Source organism: Phyllostomus discolor, chromosome 14 (genome assembly GCF_004126475.2).
Source record: "Phyllostomus discolor isolate MPI-MPIP mPhyDis1 chromosome 14, mPhyDis1.pri.v3, whole genome shotgun sequence".
NCBI classification, from domain to species: Eukaryota; Metazoa; Chordata; class Mammalia; order Chiroptera; family Phyllostomidae; genus Phyllostomus; species Phyllostomus discolor.
Window position 1 is genome coordinate 13,867,609 of NC_040916.2, and position 23,056 is coordinate 13,890,664.

Sequence of the window (23,056 nt, forward strand, 5' to 3'; positions counted from 1 at the left end):
TCTGCCTCTGCCCCACTTGGCATTCCCGCCGTGCCTGTCTCTTCACACGACACTTTCCTCTTCTTATGAGGACACAAGTCCAATTATAGTAGAGTCCACCCTGGCGATCTTCTTTTAACTTTATTGCATCTACAAAGACCTTATTTCCAAATTGGGTCATTTTCACAGTTGAGTTTGGGACTTGAAAATATCTTTTTAGGAGACAAAATTGAACCCACACAAAGCACTGCCTTTATCCTCTTTCTCTATCCTTTTGTTATATTGTTTCATACCCTACAGTGCATTGTTTATTGTATTCTGCACCATAGGTTCACACCACAACTGCCAGCACCTCCAAACTCTTTCTCATATTTATTTTTATTAGCATTATTTCCATTATCCAGACCCAGGTGACCAAGGCAAAATTTGAAATGTGTAAGTGCAACCAAAATGAAAAGGTTGGAAAATGCTCTGTTGCGTGGCATCCAGCCTACGGTGGGGGCAGGGGGGACCTATACGCTTTGCTTTTACCCATACCATTTGTCCTTTCTGGAACTTCATGGCTTCTTGTGTAAAATGACCTTTAAATCTCCCAGATTCGTCAGTAATAATATATGCGAACAGATTGGGGTAGCCACCATTTCTGAAACAGAGGTATTTGATCAGGGGTGGAGAGTAGGACACCTTGAACACGCCCTACTATTTGGCATGCTGGCACCTGCAGTTACACCCTGGAGTTTCCTCATTTCTCTATCGGAGCAGATGTATTAGCAACCTCTCTCTCTCTCCCCGCCCCCCGCCCCTGACTCGGTGTTTTCGGCTTGCACTTCCAGTTTTCCTCAAACCCAACTTCCAAAGCACGGAGGAGATTTGGAGGTAGCAGTCTGAAAGAGTCTGCCAGGCAAACACTCAAGTTTAGTCTGTAGGTCTGGTCATTGTTTTTGTTGCACATTGAAGAATGTAGATTTTTCATCTCCATTCCTGTTGCCAAAGAGGTGATAATGACAAAGTGCTATGCTGTAAAGGAAGAGCCCTACATCAAGTGCATGTCCTCCTTTGATCTAACCAAACCAGATGATAGTTATTTTGCTGTCAAGAGAGCAATGACAAAAGGCCAACCAATGCTGCAGTGTTTTAGCTGGGTGTGCGTCAATTGAGGACACCTGCACATGCCTGTTCTAAAGGGAGGCTAAGAAAGCTCCGTTTCATTTTGTTCAGAATCCAGATGTAGCAATTGGTACTCGAAAGTCAGTTCATAGGAATGAAGCTCCTGAGGTGTGAGAAAGATGAAAGTGCCTCCACATTTTACCTTTAGTCTCTGGACCCGCACCCTGGGGGCTGGAAGCCGAGAGGATGGACAGAACCACTACTTCTTGATTGCTCTCATCTGCTTTGAATAAAAGCGAGTTTTTGTGCTACCTGGGGAAAAAGGTCCTGCTGTTTCTGTCTGTCTCTCTTCCTCTATCATCCATCTACCTAATCTTTTTTTTAAGACACATTTTCCTAGAGTGCAATAAAATAATTTGAGCTGTGATTTATTTCAAAGTGAAATAAAAAATTGTAAAAAAAAGACAGAACACCCCTTAGCTTGATAATGTTCATTTAATGATTTTTATCCTTGCTTTTAATCTCACTTGACAACATTTTGACTGCTGATAGTAATGGCTTTCCAAATACTGCCAAGCGTTCTGTTTCCTTCTACATTCTTCCACAATTATTGTTACCTTTGATCTGGGGCCAGGCACGATAATTATCATGAGGACAAACGCCCCATCCATCAGCTGCAGCAAGAACACGGCTTGCCTTTTAATGGCCAGATGCAAGCTTTTGTTAGAGAAGTAACGGTAGGGAAACCTCACATTTGTGAGGGAATCCCGTTTCTGAGTGAGAGACTCCTGGTTTTCTTGTGCCAGCAAGTCTGCCTCTGGCTTCCTGGACTCCTCACGAAGTGTGCGGAGCATTCTCGTTGAAGAAGATGTCATTAAAACTTGTTGGACTTCACCACCTAGAATAAGGGCATTTCCTGATGTGCTTTATGACAAATAAATGAACTTCGGTAAATTACAAAACATTCCATCCCTAAATTCCCTACAACGTTGCTTGGTTTGGAAGGAGGATCAACTTCCCAGGGTTGGTCTCATTGCGTCTAGCCCTTCTGGGTCTCTCAAAGGCAGGTTCCGTTTCATATGACTGGAAATAAAGTCAAACCCCTTACAAAGATTTATGGGACTCTTCGCATTTTGGCATCTGCTTAATGCGCCAGCTTTTTAGCCACACAGAACTGCTAACTCACCTTGGAATCCCTACAGCCTTTCCCCACCGACTTCTTGCTTGCCGCCTGGGTAACTCTTGGTCCTCTCTTGCACAATGGAGCACAGAGGTTAAGAGCCAAGAGAACCCGGTTTTACACCCCATCTCTGCCATGTGGCATCCATACTACCTCACTTTTTATGCCTTTGTTTCTTCACTACAAGTGAGAGAAATTTCCAGTCCTCATGAACCCATTTAGGTAATATATGTAAAACACCTGTAACCGTGTGTGGCTCAAGGTGAGCTAATTTTATTACGGTTCAGATTTTAGCATGGCTGGTACATTCCCTGGTCACATCGCTTATGATGCAACATGGGAAAGAGGTCTAGGAGGAGATGAGCCAGAGCAGTCCTGTTTGTAGGTGCTCAATCCTGTCACCACGGAGCCATTATACTTCACCTCTTTGCACTCTGTTCTGTACTGAATATTCAATGCCCCTCAGACTCCCAAAGATACCACGCAAGTTTAGTTTTCAAAGGAGGACAAGATGAAAGCCGTGTCTGTGAAACATCCTGTTCTTTCCCTACTGGGCAGACAGAACTTTCCATGTGCTAACTCACTCCAGTGGGTCTCCAAAGCTTGTCCTTTCCTTGGCATGTGGCACATTCTTTTTTACCAAGTTTCTCTGTACCAGAAGTTCATCATGATGGAATTCTGCCTCGGTCACAGGTCAGTTTCCAGCTCTGTCTCACACTTGGTAATAAGTACTCAGATGTAAGTAATGCACCAACAGGCACATTACGTCTCATCACACATCTTTTCACTACTGCTTCTAATACTATCGTCCACAGCCTGGAAATGCCATAGGAGACACACACGATCTTGCCCCGTTGGCAGCTGCGAGCATTTGGCCCTCATAAATTACTGCTTTCCAGGCACTGAACTTAACAGGAGTCAAGAGTACGAGAAGCTTGACTGTGGCTGAACACACAAGAGAAATCAGGAGAAAGCGCTCTTCTGAAGGCTTTCAGATATTGGGGAGTGAGGTTTCGGACAGAACAAACATCTGGGAAAAGTGACAAAAGTCTTCATGTGCCATCCAGATGTTTCTAGGTGCTGCCCAGTTCTTTTAATCCCATTTTGTCTCCTTGACATCAAAACAGCTGATCCATTCAGGGACCACACGTCTCCTCCAGTCCCTAAACTTCCCGTTTGGTCTTCTCTGTTGTCCCAAGCTGCTGCCTGGTCCATTGAATTGTTGGCTCCTTAAACAGTCCTGATGCTGCAACCCACATGTAATAATTAAAAGAATGTATTCTAGAATGGCAGAAAATTGGCAGTTTTAATCCTATTAACCATAACTTCAGAGATGTTTGATTTCAGAGACAAGGATGCAATCATAAAGAGCATTTGAGCAATTTTCAGGTGTCTTTAATACTCAATATAGCGGGTTTCCCCCCTTCCACCTAAAGCAAGGCAAATTAATAAAACTCACCACACTGAGCACAACTGTACTAGGCATATGTAAGTCACCCATACATTTATCAAACATTCATTTTCTCCTACTATATGTCAGGCACTGTGCTAAGTGCAGGAGATACAGTATTAACAAATGCATTGGCATGGACTCAGAGTAACAATTTTCAACATTTTTTATCTCATGGCACACATGAACCAATTACTAAAATTTTGCAGCACACCACAAGCATATTTTTTACCTATCTGACATAAAGCAGGTATAATTTTAATTGATTTGTAAAAAATAGAATAAGAATTACCTGGCCTTTTTACTCCACGGTACCTTTTTAGAAAGTCAGGTTTTTAGAAAGTCAGGCTTTTTAGAAAGCCTATCTCAGCAAAGTGTGAACAGAGGGAACACATGTCAATGTAACAAACACCATAAATGACAAACCCACAGCCAACATCCTACTCGACGGGCAAAAACCAAAAGTGTTTCACTTTTATAAAATAACATACATACATAACGGACAACAAAGTGGTGACGCCAGAGGGGAAAGAAGGTGGGGAGCAGGTGGAGGTGGGCAAAATGTGGGGGAAATGGGGACGGAAAGACACTTTGTCTGGGGTGACGGGTGCAGGATATAGTGAGCAGATGATGTTTTGTTGAGTTGTACATTTGAAACCTGTGTCGTTTCGTGAACCAACATCTCCCCCAATAAATTCAATTTAAAAATAAATAAAAAATAAAAGTTTCCTTTAAGATCAGGGACAAGTCAGAGATGTCCACTTTCACCACTCTTATTCGACATGGTGCTGAAAATATGAGTCTCAGCAATTGGACGAGAAGAAGAAATAAAAGGCATCCAAATTAGAAAGGAAGAAGTAAAACTGTCATTATTTGCAGATAACATGATACTATATATAGAAGACCCTAAAGGTTCCAGGAAAAAAACTACTATAATTGATAAATGAATTCAGTAAAGTAGCAGAATAAAAATAAATATCCAGAAATTAGTGGCATTTTATACACCAATAATGAACTATCAGAAAGGAAAGAATCCCATTTATAATTGCATCAAAAAAAACCCCTTTAGGACTAAATTTAACCGAGGATGTAAAAGACCTGTACTCAGAAAATTATGACACTGAAGAAAAAAATTGAAAAAGATACAAATAAGTGGAAGCATATACCATGTTCATGGATAGGAAGAATTAACATCATTAAATGTCAATACTACCCAAAGCAACCTATACTGCATCTCGACCTTGAAACCTGTGATACAGCGAAGCCGCAATAAGTGAACCACGATATAGTGAGGGACAACTGTACTTCACTGGTGAGTACCCGTATAGAATTTTATACGTTGTTAAAATTTTGTAGGTTTAAGAGCATATGAAATGCTTATAAGAGTGTGGGAAAGGTTAATAAGAGAGTGGGGAAGGTTTATAGGAGTGTGGGAAGGGCTTGTAAAGCCTTAAAATACATATAAATAATAAAATAAATACAACGCCGCTACTTCATGGATTTTCATCTATCGTGGGGGTCTCTGGAACGTAACTCCTGAGATAGGTGAGGGATCACTGTATTCAACACAATTCCTATCAAGATATCAATGGTGTATCCCACAGTACTAGAACAAATATTCCAAATATTTATATGGAGCCACAAAAGACACTGAATACCCACAGTAACCTTGAGAAAGAAGAACAAAGTTAGCAGAATCATGTTACCTGATATCAAACTCTACTACACAGCCATAATCAAAACAACATGGTACTGACACAAAAACAGATGCACACATCAATGGAACAGAATAGAGAGCCCAGAAATAAAAGGAATAAAACCATTCCTTTGTGGTCAATTAATATTTGACAAAGGAGGCAGGAACATACAATAAGACAGTCTATTCAATAAATGGTGTTGGGAAACATGGACAGATATGTGCAGAAAAGTGAAACTAGACCATCTTCTTACACCATGCATGAGAATAAACTCAAAATGGATTGAAGACTTAAATATAAGATTCAAAACCATAAGAATCTTAGAAGAAAACATAGGTAGCAAAATCTTGAACATTTTTTGTAGCGATATTTTTTCTGATATATCCCCTCAGGCAAGGGAAACAAAAGAAAAAAAATAAACAAATCAGATTACATCAAACTAAAAAGTTATTGCACAGCAAAAGAAGCCATCAACAGAATGAAAAGATGACCCACTGAATGGGAGAACATATTCACCAATGGTACATCTGGTAAGGGGTTAATATATAAACCTTATAAAGAATTTATACAACTTAATACCAAAAGCCCCTCAAACAGTTCAATTTAAAAATGGGCAAAGGACCTGACTAAACATTTCTCCAAAGAGGACAGACAGATGTCCAATAGACATGTGAAAAGATGCTCAATGTCACTAATCATCGGAGAGATGCAAACTAAAACCCCAATGAGATATCACTTCACAGCTGTTAGAAGAGCTATCATCAATAAGTCGACAACAAACAAGTATTGGTGAGGGTGTGGAGAAAAGGGAACCCTTGTGTCCTGTTGGTAGGGAATGCAGACTGTGGAAAGCAGTATGCAGTTACCTCAAAAAATTAAAAATTGCCTTATGACCCAGCAATTTCACTTCTGGGGATATGTTTGAGAAAACTTCATGTTGGTGTTCAGGAGTGGCACATTTAATGGAATGAACAGAAGGGCTAAAAGTTTTAGCTCCTCATCTGGCGTGTTTCTTTCTTTGAGTTTTCTCCACGGAGGTTTACAATCTCTCTTGAATTCTATAGTCCATCTCCCATGCAACTATGGAGGCACACCTTCCCTAGAAAGTTCTAGGAAAAAGAAGCCAGAAATATCCCTTAGTCTAATTTTGGTGAGCCGTGGCCCTACTCACAGTGCAAGCAGAAGGTGTCCTAGCTTAAGTGGAGTCTATATTTTTGTCTTAACTTTTTATACCTCTCTGTGCAAACTGATTGGGTGGCCAACAGTTGGTTGAGGGGCTTGGTTGCTGGCTTAATGCCATCATTATATCACTCACAAGTATGACTGAAAGTTTTCAGAAAAAAAGAGACCATACAAGGAGAAGGTGATTCTGCTACTTGGGTACAGGCTGATGTGAAAGTTGGGGAACCAACAGAGATGAAAATGAGCAGACGTACCGGAGATCTATCATGGCCAGCATGAGGGTTGTGGTGGTAGAAATGGGAGGGTAGAGGCCATCCCCAAACCAGTGTGAAGACCTTCCAAGTTCCCAGGCTGCTCCTCTGAGATTAGAGAATTGGAAACAGAATCTTGGCCAAGGACAGTGATTGGAAAACAACAATCATGCTGACCAGTTACTTGTCCGACCACTGCCCCAGCTTGGCAGTCAACGAGCTTTCTGACTCAGTGGAGCGATGATTACACACCGAAAACTTGGCCTCAGTGTGTCCCCTCCAAGGACCCCTGGAATGCCGCAGTTAATGAGCACACTGGTCATCAGGGGTCACTTGAAATTTTGAAAATGTGCTTTCGATACCTGGGCACATCTGTTGAGACATTCTTTCAGTGTCCCCAGAGAGCAGGCACAGGCCGTGGCCAGCGGGACACGCCAGGCACTGGCTCCACACATGGAACTGCTTTATTCAGGAGCCCGGACCAGAGAGTAACAAGTGGTCTCCAGCCTGCTGTCTGACTCGGAGGTGGAGGAAACTGGAAACATCAGGACGACAGCTTGCGTGGATTACAAGCTTTAAAATCAGGTACCCTGGGAGCCTGAAACCTAAGTGGCTCAGCGCAAGGGCAGCCTCCTACAGCCAGAAAATCACGTGAGAGCTAAAGCCTTTCTCTTTGTCCCGTTGTCCCCAGCAGAACGTTTGGAAAGAAAGAAAGCAATTGTCCCACTGCATCAAAGTGTATTATTCTCATTAGAAACACTCTTAGGGTGGCTAGGACACAGGACTTCTTGAGCCTGAGTCAATAACACCCTCCCTCGAATGCACACACACAGTCAGTCTATGGGCCCATCACTACTCCGTGAAATCAAGTAGAATTGGACATAAGTCTTAAGCAGAAAAGCACATCTCAACAGGAGAGGAAGATAAAAGATAGGACCTCCTTGACCAGTTTTTCCTTGTGACGAGCTGGGAGCCTGTGTGTTGGTTGAATGAATGTCAAACCATGGGAAAACTTTTTCTTTCTAAAAGGCAGCTGGTGGAGTCGGTCTATTTTCTCTTACACATGTCTTGCTACTAGGATTCATCCTCCCTGTTCCCCATCAACACCAAGCTACCTTTGTAACCCTTACCCACCCAAAGCAACAAAACACAGGAAATGCATGTATACGTATTGTCTATGGCTGCTTTCGTGTCTGCTGCTTTAGCAGAGGTGAGTAGCAGCAAGAGAAACCACGTGGCCTATAAATCTTAAAATATTTTTTTTTTTTTTAAAGATTTTATTTATTTATTTTTAGAGAGGGAAGGGGGCGGGGGGAGACAGACAGACAGACAGACATCAATGTGCGGTTGCTGGGGGTTATGGCCTGCAACCCAGGAATGTACCCTGGCTGGGAATCGAACCTGGGACACTTTGGTTCCCAGTCCGCGCTCAATCCACTGAGCTAGGCCAGCCAGGGCTAAAATATTTACTATCTACCCCTTTACAGAAAAAGTTTGCTGACCACCTGTGCAGGTCATACTTCCTCTTATATTAACCTCAGGTTAATTCATTATACAGAGGCGGGCAAAAGTAGAGTTAAGTATCCACTATCATTGGTTGTTGGTTAAATTACCAGCCACCATTACCTAAAAGATACACCATTCAGTAAGGATACAAGAAAGTAACAACAATAAGCAAAAAATACTACAAATAACACAATAATAAATAAATGACGGTACAAGGATAAACTTTGTTATGCATACTCACAACTGTAGACCTACTTTTGCCCACCTCTGCAGTGTGGGTGGACTTCATTTATCTGACATGCAAGGGGTGGTATATATTTGAGTCTAATATTACCCATTAGACTTCTCTCTTGCCCCTTTCATTTCCTCCCATTGGAGATCTTCCATTTCCTGCTACTCGTCCTATCTGGGGGTCTTTGGGATTTGCAGTGGGCTGCAGTGCTAACACACAAGATTGAGGCTTGCTCCTTACAGCTTCGCTCGATGCTGTGGAGGCTTGCGACACCCTGCTCCGTTGTCCTACGGGAACATTCAGGCTTCATCCTTGCAAGCACTGCCTATCTCTGCTCAACCACTTGGGTGATTATGAGTCACTTCAAGAAAATTTTGTCAAAGGTACTTGGTTAAAGTCAAGATTCTGGCCAGATCTTCTGGCTCCACATAGGAATTTCCAAATCAAAGGGTATATTAATCAGAAGTCGGTTCCTACCAATGACTGTGCAGTAGCTCATGGCTGGCCTCTCTATCCTTGCAGAACATTGAGCAGAAGAAATGAGAAAAATTAGTGTGGTTTAATTTTAGCAAGTTCAATAGCCCGGGTCATGTGCTGGAACTGTTCATCAAACTAGGCTGTAAAGTGTCCTTTTCAAGGACTAAGGAGTCACGCTGATGTCTTGATTGTATTAAACCAACATTTCTCCAAGTGTGTGCTGAGATGTTATGGTACATGGGGATGAAAGATTTGTGATGAAATATTTTAGAAAATTTTGACTGGAACAAATTAAATCCATTTACTACTGAACTGCTAAGATCCTTTAGTGTCAGTGTCCCTAGTAAACATTTAATAAGAAGACATATCATACGGTGGTTCCCAAACTTGTTTGGCCACGGAACCCCATTCACTCAAAGTATCTTAACTGAACACATTCTCTGGAATACTCTTGGGCAAACACTGATTTAGACAATCACGTGGCGGAATGGAAGGCTGTAGGCTAGATGATTTTTCCAGGTTTCTTTGAATCATGTGATTCTAGGTAAAAACCCTTCAATCATAGGCCTTGATTGGGCCTTCACTAGTTTATTACCTATTACAGGTAGGAGGTGGATTTACTTGAGACATGGCATGAGGAGACTGTTTAGGTAAGAGACAAAACTGTCAATGGAGATAGCAATTGACATGGAGGAGTCCCCAGAGGTAGAAAGTATGACATTTCTTCCCCTAGTTAGCTGTGCTGTCTTAAGGAAGTTATGGAAGTGACCTGAGTCTGGGGATCTTGACCTGTAAAATGTGAATAACAATACAGTACTGCCTATCTCAAGAGCTGGTGTGATAAGTCATGACATGTATGACATACACACATATGTGTGTGGGTGCGTTACACACTCTGATACCTATCACAGCTATAGAAAATAAATCTAACATTTTAAAAAAGTTAAGAAAAAGGATGTGAAAATTTTATTTAGGCTGGTTTTCCTGTAACATTGTATTTTTTTATAAAATAATTTTATAAAAGAGTCCATCAAGATATTACATAGAAAATACACACTAAAGTAATATATGTACACTTCATAAAAATAGAATACATCTTGGTAATTGCTTCCAGAGTCTGTTACCACCATGTACAGTGTATTGACGTTTAACATTTATGCTAATTTAACATGAGATTTTTCAAGAGAAACAAAGAAAACTGTCCCACTGATATTTTAAAAAATTGTTTTCAATTGACAGGAAAGGAAGAACAGTTCTGGAATGTGAAAGCTAAGGAGCTAGCTGAATGGCAGGTTACATCGAAATGTCAGAATGAAGATCTCTGTCATCAACAATTATCTGAGAACAAAATAATATTTTTCTATTGTCATAAGTGGTTCAACTGACTTGACAAAATCACCGAAAGTGATGTCCTTCTTTTGGGTGTTCAGTCAAAGGGAGCACCATTTGGGATCAAAATAACCTAGAAGCTGTAGTCTATTTCTAAAATGACTGGCATTTCTTTTTTTCCTTAAAGTGAAAAGAGGTGTACAAGTCCTATAATAAAGTATCAATATTTAAAAAAAAGTGTCTTCATAAGTTACTTAAGCTTTGATAGAAAAACATAGCAGCCAGTTTTATTACTTTAAAAAATGGCCGAATGCTCAAAAATCTACTTGGCTTTGAATTACCCTTGAAGTTATTTTACTTAGTTATTCTATTTTGTAAGGAAAATCACTGATGTGTCCTGTTGGGTGTTCTGAATAATCTTTGAAAAGTAACTGTTCCAGTGTAATAAATAAAGAAAATAATAAGGGACTTTTCTAGACCTTCCTAAAAGATACGAGCACGGTGAGATCATGAAAATACCTCGGCAGTCCCCAGGGAGGCACGCGAAACAGAGCATAGCACCGCTTTCAAGCTGCCAAGATCGCAACTGTTCACGAGATGGTCATCTGGAAGCGAACTTGATTCCCACGATTACTGCAGTTTAAGCATGTGGGCTAGGCTTTGGAGAGCTTCTTAGTACGGATAGGCAGACACAGCTATATAAACTATGAACGTGGTCTGATACTCGATGGTCCCGTTGGCACTGTAGGATAAGGCCCGAACCCGCATGCGGTAGGTCTCTGGCTCGAGCAGCGGCCGTGTCGTGTACACCACTCCTTTCAGGTTCTCATCCCTCAAGGCAAAAGGGACGGTCTGTTCCTCATCTACCCTGAGGAACGTTGTCCTGGGATGCATCACTCCATCCTGCGTGTATGCAACCAGCCGGATTAAATCTTGATTGGCGGCTATTCCAGATGGGAGGGAGACGAGTTTGTATTCCAAGGCATATGGGCTCGAGGCACAGTCCAAATCGTTGGGTGGACAGTTCTTGAGGCAGAACCTGAGGACGACAAACACATGAGGTGCATACAGTTTTCTGGCTTGGGAGCAGGGGAAGACATGAAGCAGGTGACCGTGATCCCCGACAACTTTCAGGCATTAACGGCAGGAGACAGTCTGCCTGCGAGAGCAGTCAGGCTCACCCCGTGATCTGTGTCACTAACTCAAACCAGATGCCAGATGGCCATGACAGCATGCTGGGCTAGAGTCAAACAGCTATCTCTCAGCTCCATTAAAGTCGGGAGCTTTTAAACCTCGGAAGTAAGTGCGAGTGCCGCGAGAGTATCTTTAAAAAGTCAGTTTGGGATGTGGAGGCCTCGGCACTTGTGCTAGAAATAAGTGCTTCTTCGAGAGGGGAGCACGGGCTTTAAAAAATGTTAACACCTAACCTTGTTTGGAAGCTGAAATAGAACATTGATCATGTTGATATTTGTTTTTTTGAAAATAATAAAAGGTTAATTAGGATTCCTGGGCAGGGGGGGGGGACCCTTTACTTTTGTATTGGTCTTCCACATTATTCTAAATTAAAAACATGTTTAATGAGCCCACGTTGGCTGTTTTTCTTTTCCATGGGCCCCCTTTAGCTGTTTTCGCATCATTGTGACTTTCAATGGTCTGCCAGCAATCCCTGATAATAAAGAGTAAGCTTTAAAAAAATGCGCAAAGAAGATATATAGATTCTTCAGTCACTGTATTTATAGAAGTTTCATAAATCTATATTTTTAATTTTCTCCCTCCTCTCTTTATTCCCCTCAAGCTGGTTAGGAACAGCTTTTTGGTGGATCCTGGGCAGTCCGCACTTGACCCTGCTACAGGAAGTCACGTGTCAGATAGTCACGTCCGACAGGAAAACCAGAACGTGAGCTCCAACCGGCATTTGGTTTCCCAGCCACCTTCTCATTAGCAGGTCCTCTTCCTGAGGACCATCATCTCCGTGTCCAAGCCCCCCGTGAACTTGGAAACTGAACAGAGCAGAACACTTCTGTAGTGGGGAGGGAGAAAGTAGAAGCGTAGTTTATTCAGAAACCAGAAAAGACGGTGTTTCACTGGGCAGGAAATGTAGGAACGGGCAGACTACTGACTCACACTTGCTCATCTCCACTCTCTCACAAAGCCACTGTGAGTCATCACAGTGACAGCCAAGGTACTTCTTGGAATGCTCTAAGTGCTCAGGGACAGTAACCCTCGGAGGCCACCCAAATGGAAACTAGGAAATTTCACGGAAAGGCAAACGCCCCACAAAGTGCTCCCTGCTGAGGGAGAAGTCTAGATGTTGCACGGCGGGTTGCACGCGGGGGAGGCGGCTCCGGGAAACCTTGGCAGCCCAAAGTGATAGTTTAGCTTGCAGTGGGCCCTGCGGGATGAGTTCATTTCTTGCCCATTCATTGAAGAAGGAACACACTGTTACCCCATATCCCCTTGGGTTATGACTTCCTATGAGTGAAACATGACTACAGACGGGGTTTATTGGTCAAGGAGAGAGTGGGAGAAGGATTTTCAAAAACACGTCTGGGAAGAGAAGGCAAGACATACCCCGAGACAGGATCCCGTCGGTAGTTGGGTGGGCAAGGCGTATCGATGCACTGGTAGCTTCCCCTCATGTTGAAGCACATGCGATTCGGCCCACAGCGCACCTTCTGCTCCAGACACTCATCGACATCTAGCAACAGCACAAGGAACACGTGCAGTCAGCCAGGCAGGCCGGAGTGAACCCATGAATGAACTCAGTAGCTGCACCTAAGCTTCCTCGGTCACAAAGCAGGGATCCTGATACCTGGGTGCTATTTCCCAGGTTGCTTTGAGGATAAGTTTTTTTTTTTTTTTAACATGTGAAAGGACATGGAAAAATAAGCACTAGAAAGGTAGAAAGGAAGATTAAGATCTCTCTGGTGTTTTTTTTTATTTGGAATATAGAGTACATTTAAGTTTTGTAAAGTAAAGAATACTTTAAATTCAGTAAAAACAAGCTAAACATTTAAAGGACATTTGTGAACTCTGAGTGATCCTTCCCCAGTATTTTTTCAATTGTTACCTGAGGATACGTTGACTGTTTTGAGAGAGGGGAAGGGAGAAAGAGAGAGGGGGAAAAATATCAATGCGAGAGAGAAACATGGGTCGGCTGTCTTCCGTACGTGCCCTGACCAGGGATCACACCTGCAGCCTATGTATGTGCTCAGACTGGGAATCCAACCCACAGCTTTTTGGTGTATGGCAGGATGCCCCGACCAACTGAGCCACCCAACCAGGGCCCAGTATTTTGTTTTATAAGGTGAAATGGTTGAGTAAGAGGTAGGTAGTGGAAAATAAAGGAGTCAAGTAATAAATTCTGAGGGGATTGTACAGGGCAGTTGGATCTTGTGGCAAGAGACACAATACACAGAAAACAGAAGCAAATGAAATGACCCGAGAATGGTGATCCAAGTCTGATCATATCTGAACTGCGCAGAATTCCTCCTTTGCTTTTATGGCAATGAGATGCTCTCCCCAGGATAATGGAGAAGCACGCAAATGAAAAGCTCTTTACTTCCTCATTTTCTACACAAAGCTGTTAAATAAAAACACATTAAAATCACTAAAATTAAGATATGAAGTTGGAGCTAAAGGGCACTCTTTATGAGTTTTCAGAAAGTGAGTGTTTTGAAGCCTTGATTCCTAACTTGGGGTCCATATTTGAGCATCAGGGGATTTGTGAATGCAAATGTGTGTGCATGTGTGTGTGTGTGTAGGGGAAGAGGGGGAGAGAGAGAGAGAGAGGGAGAGGGAGGGAGGGGACAGGGAAGGGGGAGGGGGAGAGGAAGGAAGAGAGGTAGATTTTCGGGAATGAGGGTTTATAGAGCTCAGCAACGTTTTTAAGGGATTTTGAGATCCCACAGTTAAGAGCTATATTTTAGAGCAATAACTTCGGACTGTGGTATTTACGTTCCCGTGGTGGTACATGAAAGCCTTCCAGCAGTATGAGAGCAGGCAAATATTTCAGGGAGTCAATTTCCATCCAGATCCTTGTTTTTCATAAGTTCTTGCTAAAATCAATCCACCTGAGAGCCTCCTGTGACCTGGAGCTCTCCATTCCCCGCTCTCCTCCTACATCCTTCTGCTTTACAAAAGAAAGGTATCCACTAATCCCCAGTCTCTTTACGACAGGTAGGTATAAAATGCTTCAAGTCCCATACACAGGGTGAGAACACATTAATGGCGACAGGCCTTATTTCATCATGGCTTCAAACCAATGGTCTTAGCTCTAGTTTGTAAATCAGATTTCAAAAGTGGGCTGGTTGTCAGGGAAGCACCTACTAACACTTTCACTTAAATAGAAACATGATCTTAGACTCTTTCTGACAGTCAATCTAGTGGGTTTGAGGAGTCCAGGCTTTTAAACTATATAGTGGTCGTCCTCCATGCACTGAGGGACTTAAGGCTGCAGCGCCCATGTTTGGATAAAAGAGATATTTAAAGTATTGCGCATTAAATAACGATGCCAGGACTCACATCCCTTGCCACTACTTAAGACACGATCATAAACTTTAGCTGTCATCTTTAAAAAGCATGAGTTAAATACAAGGTTTTCAAATTCCTTTTTGGAAGAGACAAGCAAAAGACTCGGACTCCTCACTTTAGAGGAAGTCTATGCCCCATGGCTGCACACAGATATTTGTAATAATCTCACTTGTTTAGTATTTGAATACACACAGATCCTGATGGATAGAAGGGAACACATATAATTAATTGGACCCAAAAAGTTCCCTGAAGAGGTAGGTCCTAAAGGTGAAACGCACTTCTGTCATGGAATTGGCGCCAAGGTCAATGGGCATGTGTCACTGTTAAGTCATTTCATAGCAGTTAAGTGACTTGGTATCTGCACAGTGGTGTTTACGTTGGACTTGGGATGAAGTTGTTAAGTTCTTTTGTGGACTCTTCAGTAACTTGAAAAAGTGCTATTAAAAAGAGAAAGGAGAGAAGAATTTCCAAGAGAGAGTCGTCATCCAGCCTTACCCTCGGGGGATACGTTCCAACGGCAGCAGCAGACACCTGCAGCTGCAGGTAGCGGGTGGTACCAACCCTGCATATACTATGTATTTTCCTACATGGCTGCACCTATGACAATGCTTAACTTATAAATTAGGCACAGTAAGGGACTAGTAATAATAACTAATGATAAAATAGAACATTTATAAAAATATACTGTAGCCCTGGCTGGTGTAGCTCAGTGGATTGAGCAACAGCCTGTGAACTAGAGGGTTGCTGGTTCGATTCCCAGTCAGAGCACAGGTCTGGGTTGTGGGCCAGGTCCCCTGTGGGGAGCACATGAGAGGTAATCACACATTGATGTTTCTCTCCGTCCCTTCCCTCTCTGAAAATAAATAAATAAAATCTTAAAAAAATATATAGACATACTGAAACAAGTTATGTGAATGTGGTTTCTCTCTCTCTCATAGCTGAGACAGCTGCTCAGTGACTCATGGGCGAGTAGCAGGCAGCGCAGACACACTGGGCAAAGGGGTGACTCATGTCCGAGTGGTACAGAACGGATGGCTTGGGATTTCATCAGGCTTTTCAAAATGGTGCTCAATTTAAAACGTATAAATTATTTATTTCTGGAATTTTCCATTTAATATTTTAGGACCACGACCGACCTGGGTAAACAACACTGGAGAAAGTGAAACCACAGAGAAGTGGGTGGTGGGGGGCAGCAATTGTATATTAATCATGGACAATAAATGTTAAATTTTATTTCTGAGCAAAATATTACTCATATTTCTATCTCAAAAGTTAGCATTTTAGATTGGCTCCAGATATATTATGTTCTGAGGAAATGACAGAAAACGCAATTATACCTACTTTAAACTTAATAGGCTGTGGAGTACATCATTTACTTGACTTTTTAGTTACTTACAAGTGCTGACAGTGGTCTTCCTATTACTAGTTTCATATTAGGACTAGTTTTCCCCCAGGAAGGGAACACGCTGTGAAGTAAGTTTTTATTTCGGTTAAGTCTTGCCCAAGGTCTCTGTGAACCAATTTCTAATTACAATTTTATCTGTTGGAAGTGCTTCATCTCCCTGACAAAATGAGAGGGCCTCAAAATGAAGTGAAAAGCCCTCCAGGGAGATGGGAAAGAAATTCAATTAGCCTTATCTAGTTTCCTCTCACAGAAACACAGGCCCTTCACCCCCTTCCTCCGAATTTCATTTTAGCTGGAATCTTCACGGTGAACTCAGGCAGAAGCACGAAGCCTTTGGGCTCAAGTGCCCAAGAAAACGGAGCCTGGACACGCGCATCTATATGCACAAGAAGAACAGCTACCCTATCACGTACTTTCATCAGCTAAACATGAATCTATAAGAAATGTCAGACTCTAATATACAAAGTGTGTACTTGTCCTTAGCTTCACAATAGTGGACACTTCCCATAGAAAAGCTTTCTTAAGTGTTTGAGGCCCTGGGTAGGTGACCCTCCTTTGTCAACCACCTAATTCTGCTTTCCTCAGGATTAGGGGCCACGCAGGCATTTCCTCCTACTCTCTCTGCTCGTCTTTCTACTCACTGGCCTTAAAAAAAGAGGCCAGAGGACATGGAGGAATTGTGCAGCCTTCTGTTAGCTGACAATGCGGTGAAGTCTGGCTTTTATGTACCACCAGTACAAGAAAATAATTAGGATAGAAATTGTAGTCATTTTATAACATAAACATCATTGTTACAAGGAAAGAAAAACCAAAATGAGCTGAAAAACTTTTATATAAATAGCTTTGGAGCATATGAATGCATTTAACCAAGTGCTTCTGGATACATTAAAAATAATTTAGGATAAACATACTTGAAACATTTATCTTATAGAAAGTATAGAACTCTGATTCTTGATAAATATTATGGGTGACTTTTTGAAAACCTGGACAGCTTAGATGCTCATTTCAAATGCAATGCCTATATAGTGTTTTTAAATTTTCAGAATTAGATTAGTGGTGCTTAAAATTAGCATAAAGGTTTTTAGTTTCTCTTCTTCTTGGGCAAATCATGATTGGGTGTGACTTCAACTTTTACCTACAGTCTTTGTCCTTGTTCAATGTAAAATTTGCCCTAATTTCCGTTTATTACTGATATTTCTACCACTAATGTATAAAGCTTCAAATGCACATGTGAATGAAAAGTAGTCTTTTGTTCCTCTTAAATGCCTCAAACACTTTCTAAAGCTATAAAAAGACTCCAAGTTAGTCTTTAGAGTAACGACTTCTTTAAAGGGCCTAATTGTTTTCTCTCATGTCTTTTTTTAAACCACAAATATATGCAGCCCATTTAAACTGCAAACATTTCAAGTGACAGCTGTTTCTGATTTCTTCATGTTAAATTTTCCACTCTGCAGCACAACTGAAAGTTGAAAAATGTTATGCACTGAATGAGTGACAAGGGTAATTTTTTAAAAAACTGGAATAATGAAGAAAAGAAGAAAACGAGAATATGACATATTGTAACTCTTAGAAATCTGGCTAAGGGGTTTTGCAGGCCAGCTGGCTATTCAGAACGCTTCAGTGTCTACCCGGCTTCCTTCCTCGGTACCTGGTGCACGTCCAGGGAGTGTGGTGTCGGTGTCGGGCATTGCCACCTCTTCAGAAGGATATTTGGATTGAAAAGCTGGGAGAAGTTATAAAACAGGGACAATGTCAATGCTCTCAAGTCACCCTGATGCCTCAGTACGACAGCCCTGGTGTCCACTGAATCATAGGGGAGACGAAGGACGATTGCAGACATTCTGAGATCTGCCATCAAGCCCTGCCCTTGATCCTGACTGCTCTAGGGTACTGAGCCTCCCATAATCACTTGGAGAGTCACTTTTAGTGTCTGTAGAATGGGTATATACATTATTGCCCTTGACTAATCAGTCCATACTATTGCTTAAAATGAGATACTAGTTGTTCTGGAAAAACCTAAGACTATAAAGTAAATATGTTATTCCAGTTTTTCTTTAAATTTTTTTAATTGCTGTTCAATTACAGTTGTCCCCATTTCCCCTCATTGCTCTCCCCTGCCCTGCCCATCCCTCTCTCACATTCAATTCCCTGCCCCCCGTTGTCCTTGTCCATGGGTACTTCATACATGTTCCTTGAGTCAACCCTTCCCCTTCTTTCCCCCGTTATCCCCCTCACCCCTCCCCTCTGGTAACTGTCAGTTTCTTATTTAGTTCCATGTCTCTGGTTCTATTTTGCTCACTTGTTTGTTCTGTTGATTAGGTTCCACTTATAAGTGAGATCATATGGTATTTGTCTTTCACCGCCTGGCTTAGTTCACTTGGCATAATGCTCTCTAGTTCCATCCATGCTGTCATGAAGGGTAGGAGCTCCTTCTTTCTTTCTGCTGTGCAGTATTCCATTGTGTAAATGTACCACAGTTTTTTGATCCACTCATTTACTGATGGGCACTTAGGCTGTTTCCAGCACTTGGCTATTGTAAATAACATGGCTATGAACACTGGGGTGCAGAGGTTCTTTTGAATTGGTGTTTCAGGATTCCTAGGGTATAATCCCAGTAGTAGAATCACTAGTTTTTCAAATCTCAGTAAAATGTTCTGAATAAGGTAAGTTCTTAATAAATATTTGGAGACTGATGGTTGGGAGCAAAAGCTGTGTTCACTTTCTGCCTCCAGCCCGTGAAATCCAGTGGGAGCTCAGTAAATCCACTAAGCTCTCCTCCCACTCCCCCTTCCAGCTTAGCCGAGATGTGGAGAATGTTTGAAGAGGTCTATTCCATTAAGTTTTAAAAATATAGAAGGTAAACTGGGCTAGGCATTCTTGGTCCTTCAGTGAGATAATGCCCAAAATGTTTCTTTTCTATTTCCTTTGCTAATCGGCTTTCTCGCTGCTTCTCCTAATGCAAAACCAATGCTTAAAGGTAAGTCAGAACAGCAGGAATGAGAGAGAACAGGAAGCAACAAAGAGAATGTCTTCCAAAAAGAGGACATTTCATTTCTCCCTCTCTCTTATGTTGGTTTTAAGTCAGCCGCAGGAGGAAACATCCCACCACTGTCTCACCTTGACATGTCTTTCCGTTGAGCATGAGCTGATAGCCAGGTGGGCAGAGACAGCGATAGCTCCCAAAGGTATTTTTACACTCGTGTTGGCAGGTGTCTCTGTTTTCACACTCATCAATGTCTGTGCAGAAAGAAAGCAGAGTGGATAACCATGCAAAACAAAGCAAAGGCCACAACTGTGACAGCACCAGTTGTTCATATACAGTAAAAAAAACTTCTCTGTGATTTAATATTCATGCGTGTATAGATGCTCAGAGCTGTTTCATATCACAGTCTGTTTTTAATGGAGTCCAGTACAAACTGCACTATTTTATAAAATATGACCATTTCATCTGTGTATAGACATATATAAGCTGAAACCCCCCAAAGGGCCAATTTCTGTATTAGGTAAGTAAGACAGACTGGAATGACAGACAAAACAGACTGGTACAAGATCCTGAACCACCGAAATACCAACTCTTGACAAAATAGTAGACTTTTTAAAAGATAAAGTTTCTATTGAGATTAATAGGAAAGAAGAATGTCAGTTTTTATTTTGTTTAAGCTTTAGCTGCCTCTCCTTCTTTTTCTCCCTGGACTCTCCCCCAACACCATGCATAGCTTTCCTGTACACAGATATTATCAAGTGGGAGTGTTTTTATTTTTGTGATAGGAATTTTCATCAAACCTCATTTACTTGTAAAGTACTAATGGTAACTCTCTCTATATAATTGCTATTCTCTTGGGCAGGTAACTTAATTTCTCAAGGTTATCAGTTGATTTTTCTGCCAAAAGGAGTCAGTAATACAATCTCCCTCATTTGTAGGTTTTTCGAAGGTTCCCATATGGTAACATATGTGAAAGCATTTTCTAAACTATAAAGAGATATCTGTCTGCTATTATTAAACAAAGCCAAAATAGCAATAAAAAGGAGAGTGAGAATAGGTGATAATTAAAACTGATACTTGCTTTCAGGGTGAGATATGATTTGGGAGGCCTCAGATTTCTAGTCCTGACTGTGTTTTGCTTTGAGTAATATTAAAATTTGCTGGCAGTCCCTGAGCACACACCAACCAGCGGAAGAATGAAGAGGAGAATGTGATGTGGAATGGGAGGAGGAGTCAAGTCAGGTGAAGGTAAAGAGAAGACAGAATAAAAACTGGAAGGGGTCTCAGCGCAAAATTTGCACATTTTGCATATGCTCAGAATATAATTGCAACAATTCCAAATCTGTTAATGACACTCATTGAATGTTTGTCAATGTTTTTGTCCTATTCCAGTTAACCAAAGCATTTGTTCCAGAACTTGTATGAGTTATTTTTACTTTTCCCTTTATCATCTGCTTTAACCTAAAATAACAACAGAAACATAAGTGACACTAAAGTCCAGGCAAGAGATCTCGCACCTCCCAGAGTGTGGTTCTGCAGTGATTTCTGTATTCAGAAGCACCGCAGTCTTCACTTTTCCTGCGAAGCTTTCAAATCCATTCCTCACCAAGCTAAATTTTCGCCTGAGTCTAACATGATTCCACAGTGTCAATTTGAATCTTTTCTAAGTTATCTGTTCCAGATGGTTAATTAATTAAAGGCATTTGGTGTTTCAGGCAATTTGCTCATCAAGTAATTCCAAAGCTGTCTGCAATCTTGGTGTAAATTTCTTTATTAGCACCAACACTATAAAATACTCACCACATTTTATGAAATATTTCTAATTTTCAAGCCTATTAATTGCCCTGAAATAAAACTTAAATATCCAGTAATTGACTAGTTATAGAAATTCACTTTAGATTTTCCAAGATTGGTCCTCACTCTGAGATAATCGCTGCCTCAAAGAGTAGATGCTCTGGGGAAGATTACTTCCTGTAAACATAATATTAGTGTGATACAAACACAAAGACACAGAAAACATTTAAAAGACTCTACTGTGATGAAACTACAAGGTGTAGATAGTGATCAAGAAAGAGAATTGGGTTACTAATGAGGAACACTTTCTTAAATGACTTGGGCTTTCAGATTATTGAGAAGTCAGCTAGATGGCACATGGTACATGTGAGGGGGTATAGCTTAATTCATTTATCACATCACAAGTAATATTTTTTAGGCAGAAGAACAAAGAAGAGAAGAATGTGTCTAAAATGAAGGTGAAGAGTTGGGATAACCATAGGATATGAAAGCCCTTCAGTGAGCCTAACTATTTGGAAGAAATTTTGAAAGACAAAATGTCAGATGCTAATTCTGTCAGTAAAAGGAGGAAAAGTCTTAACCAACAAAGAGGCAGGTCAAAATTTTGAGCATGAAAACGAGAAACAGTCAGCATGGTTTGGAGCAGGTCAGGAGTGGTGTCTGACATACTAGTAAGGACAGTGGAGTCTGCAGGTTCAGTGATTAAGTGGTGTTTCGCCGTATGGGAGGAAGTGCAGAGAGTTGTTAATGAATGCACTAATGTTTGAAGTTTCAGGATCCGGAAGCTGACCATAGGAAAAATATTCCATATTCTATTAAACTTCAGGGTATATCAGGACATCTAGACAGAAAAGTCCCGGGAAAATAAGGACCTAAAGAAGAAAGGTTAAAGTTTAAATGCCCGGAAGTTTAGAGCGCCCAGCTGGGTACAGGTGATAGGAGAAGCTGGTGTACCAAGAGTGGTCAAGGAAGCAAGTCTGAGAAGATAGTGATGCAGGAACAGGTTTGGAGAAGATAAAAAAAAAAAAGAAATGAGAAAAAAATAAGGTCAGCAGGAGAAGACATTTTAAAGTGTTTAGAAGGAATGATTAAAGTTAGCCTATTCAGGAGAGAATAAACAAAGCGTAGAACATTTAAGAAAAATGCAAGAAAATAAGATTGGCATAGGGGTCTCTTAAACTGAAACAGAATTTCTTTCTTCCCTCCCTTCTTGTCTCCCTCCTCCCTCTCTACTTCGCTTTCTTTGTTCATCTAACAAATAGTGGGGCTAATTCCTGTTTGCTAATTCCTCTTGGTGCATAGCTCAATGACATGCAAACTGTGACTACTCCCAGAAAATGGATTTAAACGAATGACAGATGGTAACGCATGCGACTGAACAGAAAACAAGGTCTCAATTTCTGAGTTGGAAATTACACTTTCCCTTTGCAAACAAATTAAAATACAGACTTGTGAGTTTAGATAAAGATATTGAAAGCACGTACTTTTGAGTGATGGAAGCAATTTAATTTTGTCCTGGTTCATATATCTTTTCAGTGACACACACATAGATATACACACACACACAAAATAATCGAACTGAGAAATTCTGTGGGGGTGGGGGACAATTGTCAACATAGTGCTGGTTGTCCCATAGAACAAAGAGCCCGCTGAACATGTGGAAGTTTCACTGTTAACCTCTGCTTTGGTATCAATCAGATACAGCCATAATGATGCATTGCATTATGCGACAGTATGCACAACCTCTTTTGTAAAACCATACTTTGGGTGCCACTGACATTGATTTCTGTACAGCATTCAAGTTGTAACACTTTCAGGGGGACCAAAGAACTGTCCACATAAACCAGCAAATTATTAGAATGCACACATGTCAATACATCATTCCCTTGAATAAAATCTGTAATGGTTTTAGATGCTCGAGAAAATGTCTCGAAACTTAAGAGCCACCCCA

At 41.3% G+C, this 23,056-nt stretch overlaps 1 protein-coding gene across 5 annotated transcripts in view; it reads right to left on the bottom strand.

Moving 5' to 3' along the window:
• Positions 1-10,570: 10,570 nt before the first annotated feature.
• The window catches only part of HMCN1 (hemicentin 1), a 397,788-nt gene continuing 385,302 nt past the window's right edge, over positions 10,571-23,056 (bottom strand). For all 5 annotated transcript variants that reach the window (XM_036015314.1, XM_028530624.2, XM_036015317.1 and 2 more), the window contains 3 exons: positions 19,446-19,565; positions 12,962-13,088; positions 10,571-11,429 (listed from right to left, as the gene is read on the bottom strand). In XM_036015314.1, coding sequence (XP_035871207.1) covers positions 11,063-11,429; positions 12,962-13,088; positions 19,446-19,565 — 614 coding nt within the window. In that variant the 3' untranslated portion in view covers positions 10,571-11,062. The remainder of the gene's footprint in view (positions 11,430-12,961; positions 13,089-19,445; positions 19,566-23,056) is intronic.